The 3467-nt window shown below is 40.4% G+C and overlaps 1 protein-coding gene across 1 annotated transcript; it reads left to right on the forward strand.

The window, feature by feature from the left end:
* Positions 1-1251: 1251 nt before the first annotated feature.
* LOC130110339 (C-X-C motif chemokine 11-6-like) lies at positions 1252-2318 on the forward strand. The gene is made up of 4 exons (XM_056277452.1): positions 1252-1359; positions 1668-1791; positions 1897-1974; positions 2127-2318. The coding sequence occupies exons 1-4, from the start codon at positions 1293-1295 to the stop codon at positions 2155-2157; spliced, it is 300 nt and encodes a 99-aa protein (XP_056133427.1). The 5' UTR covers positions 1252-1292; the 3' UTR covers positions 2158-2318.
* Positions 2319-3467: the final 1149 nt, after the last annotated feature.

A 3467-nucleotide genomic window follows, 5' to 3' on the forward strand; every position in this document is an offset into this window, starting at 1 on the left:
TAAAACACTTATTAACTAGGTTCATGTTTACCAAGGATGCATTTTCTAGCAGCCGGATATTTGTCTCTATTCTACTGGATGTTTGTTGGATTCTGTTTGTTGAATCAGTAGACTAATTTCAAGTAGTCTCGATGAATAGAAATTTTGAGCCTTTCAAGTCTCTTCAGTGTTTTGAGTTTGAGTTTTCTTTACATCTGGCAACAAGTCCTTTATCCCTCTGACTTCACAGTGCAGCAGTGCATTCAGTAGTCCAGTGAGCTTACAGTGATCATCTCAGACTTTTTCACGTAAAAGAATATCCGTTCCATTACTATCACTGATTATGGTAAAACGACGATTGAGCTCACTCTCGCTTCATGAAAGCCTTTGTCACGGTGTCGGTAAGCCACTTTCTGCAAAACAAACCTCAGGCTGCACGTGGAAACCATGATAGCAACTGTTCTATTTTACTTCAGACAGCAGTGCTTGGTCCACCAGAGGGGATAAGGTGGAACTTCTCCTGTCATGGACCAACTAGAGAGCGGTATCAAAGATCAGGAATCAGGAACACTTTGTCGTTTCATTTCATGTATGCAAGTGCATGAAATGAAACAACATGCCGTTTCCCCCAGGCCCCAGCCCACAGCAGTACAACACAAAGACAAAAACACATCCAAAAACTACAAGAGCACACATACCCAAACTAACACTAACACGGGTGGGAATCCGGATGTGGGCATGTGTCCTGGTCGCTGCACTAGCGCCTCCCCTGGTCGGTCGGGTGTCTTTTCGGGAGGGGGGACTGGGGGGGAATAGTGTGATCCTCCCACGCGCTATGTCCCCCTAGCAAAATTCCACACTGTCAGGTGAAAAGAAGTGGCTGGCGACTCCACGTGTATCAGAGGAGGCTTGCGGTAGTCTGCAGCCCTCCCTGGATCGGCAGAGTGGGTGGAGCAGAGACCGAGACGGGTCGGAAGAGTGGGGTAATTGGCCAAGTACAATTGGGGAGAAAAAGAGGGGGAAATCCCCCCCCCAAAAAAATAAACAAATAAACCGTATATAGACAGTATGCCTGATAACCAATTGGACATACTGTTATATACACTAACTTTTTCCAAATAAATCCACTGGCCTTGTAGTTAACAAGAGGGGCAGAAAGAGAGAAGAGAGAAAAAAGAAGGAAATTCCCTGGACCTGTCTGGGTGTCTCTGACAGTATAAATAGATGACCAGCTCTCATCCATCCTCATCATTTCACTAAATCAGTGAAAGTACTTCAATTTGAGGGACCGTGGAGTCAAGGCACATCAATCAATGGCTAGCTCAATAACATTAGCTGTGTTCTGCCTTCTCACCTGCCTGCTTGTCTTCCACGTAGAAGGTAAGTTGTTTAATGAATTTGAAGGTTTGTGTTTTGTTTTTATTTATTTCTACATAATGAATTACTTATTATTTTTCGTGAAAATTGATTCAGGCCAGCTTTATGACATAGCTCACTCTTTAGTCATATATTAATTTGCTCTGAAGGTGCTACATTTTTAAGTCTTCAGACCAAAACCCAAAACTCACTTAAGTGTAATATCCATGTGTTTGATTTTATTCTGCGTGTATTGTTTTCTTTGACCAAATAATACTGACAAACTTAACAGGCAGCATGCCATAACAGTGCTGCATCTCTCCTCCCCACAGGGCAACTTCATAGTCGTCTTAAATGTAAGTGTTCAGGCAAATATGTTGACAGCCTACACCATAAACTCATGACGAGTTTTCAAGTTCACGAGAAAAGTCCCCTTTGTCCACGAGTGGAGATTGTGTAAGTACACTAGTTAAATCCCTAGCCACAGGTTCTCAGCTTCTGTCAATTTCATGCGGTGTGTTCTGACTTTTACACCCAAAACGATTCTTTTATTAATTTCAGTGCAACATTAAGGACTAACATTTGCGTGAATCCAGATTCCAAACTTGGCAAGTTTCTCATTGAGGTCGATAGAAAAAGGTAAGATAAGCTTGATTTCACTATCAGCTGCACATAAAAAAGCTCAAATTAATATTCACTCCCAAATATCCAAAGACAAAATGGAATGGTAAGTTTCAATTTACTTTCCTTGTGTTCTTACTAACAGTTCAATGCCATATACTTGGTTTCAGGAATGAGAAGAAAACAAATCACCGCATCTGATGGCACAACTTTGGCCAGACAAACCAAAACTTAACTGCCTACACGACATCTACCCTGTGAGCTCTCCGTTGCAGAAGACTGACCTGCAGTAGGTCACTATCTCACTGAAGACAACAAGCCATACGGAAGTGAAAAAGTTCTCCTTACCAGATGTTCAATGTTTAAACCACCATCGTCTGTACCATTATGTGCTACATTGATTTTTGACCTGGGAATGCGAATATTAAATCTATATAATGTGTTTGCATAACATGTCTTCTGAAACTGCATACAACTCTGCAGTCAGGCCAGATTTTACAAAAAGGTTTCCACTATAGTTTTCCTTGTTCATCTTAACTTCTGCTTCTGTTATTATAAAGCCAAGTCAATGTTGTGTACACGCTGCGACAATTGCTGAGGTTGTAGGGGGTGTGCGTATCTGTTGTGAGAATGCGTGGCGGAGAGTAAAGGGAACAGAAAAACTCGCTTCCGTGTGTGGATTATTTCTTGTTTGTCGTTATGCCACTGTATTGTTTATAAGGGTGAGGATACCTGCAGTCAGTTGAGACTTAAGAGGTCACTTAGATCAGTGTTTCTCAACCGGGGGTCAGCGGACCCCTAGTGGTCCGTGGTGTAATTGCAAGGGGTCAGTGAAAATAAAATATCTTTAAAAAAAAGATCCTATGACATTTATAGAAATAGGATTATTTCACTCAAATGTGACTGAGACCTTTATCTACCTAAACTATAAAGGGTAACAGGACTTTTTTCTCTAATTACATCTGTTTCACAAGTGTAATTTATTGTATTTTAATAAGAGATCTCGCTCCTGTTTGCATTGTTAAAAGTTACTGCATAAAAATTCTGTTGTTACATATATCTGAAAGTTACTGAATACATATTCTGTTTTAACTATATCAGAAAGTTAATGCATAAGAATTCTGTTTTGTTAACTATATCTAAGTTACAACTGAAAGCTCTTATTTTTGCCCCAAAGAGTGAATAAATGCTATAGTGCAATTTAAAATGCAGTTTCTACTGTTTCTATCAAATTGCAAACCCCCTCCCCCAAGATCAGGTGGAGGGGTCCTCAGGGTAGATCAAAAATACGCAGGGGGTCCAGGACCCCAAAAAGGTTGAGAACCACTGACTTAGATGATGATGAAACGTTTCTGTAGCGAAACGGGTCCAGTGAAATACTGGCCACACATCAGACAGATGTCTTTTGAAGATTTATTTTATATCTCTATCTATCATCAGCAGACACAGTGAAATTTACAGGAAAATAAAGACAAAAGTTTAAAGTATAAATTTCTCATTGTTTTAAGTCT

This window comes from Lampris incognitus, chromosome 1, assembly GCF_029633865.1.
Source record: "Lampris incognitus isolate fLamInc1 chromosome 1, fLamInc1.hap2, whole genome shotgun sequence".
In the NCBI taxonomy this organism is placed as follows: Eukaryota; Metazoa; Chordata; class Actinopteri; order Lampriformes; family Lampridae; genus Lampris; species Lampris incognitus.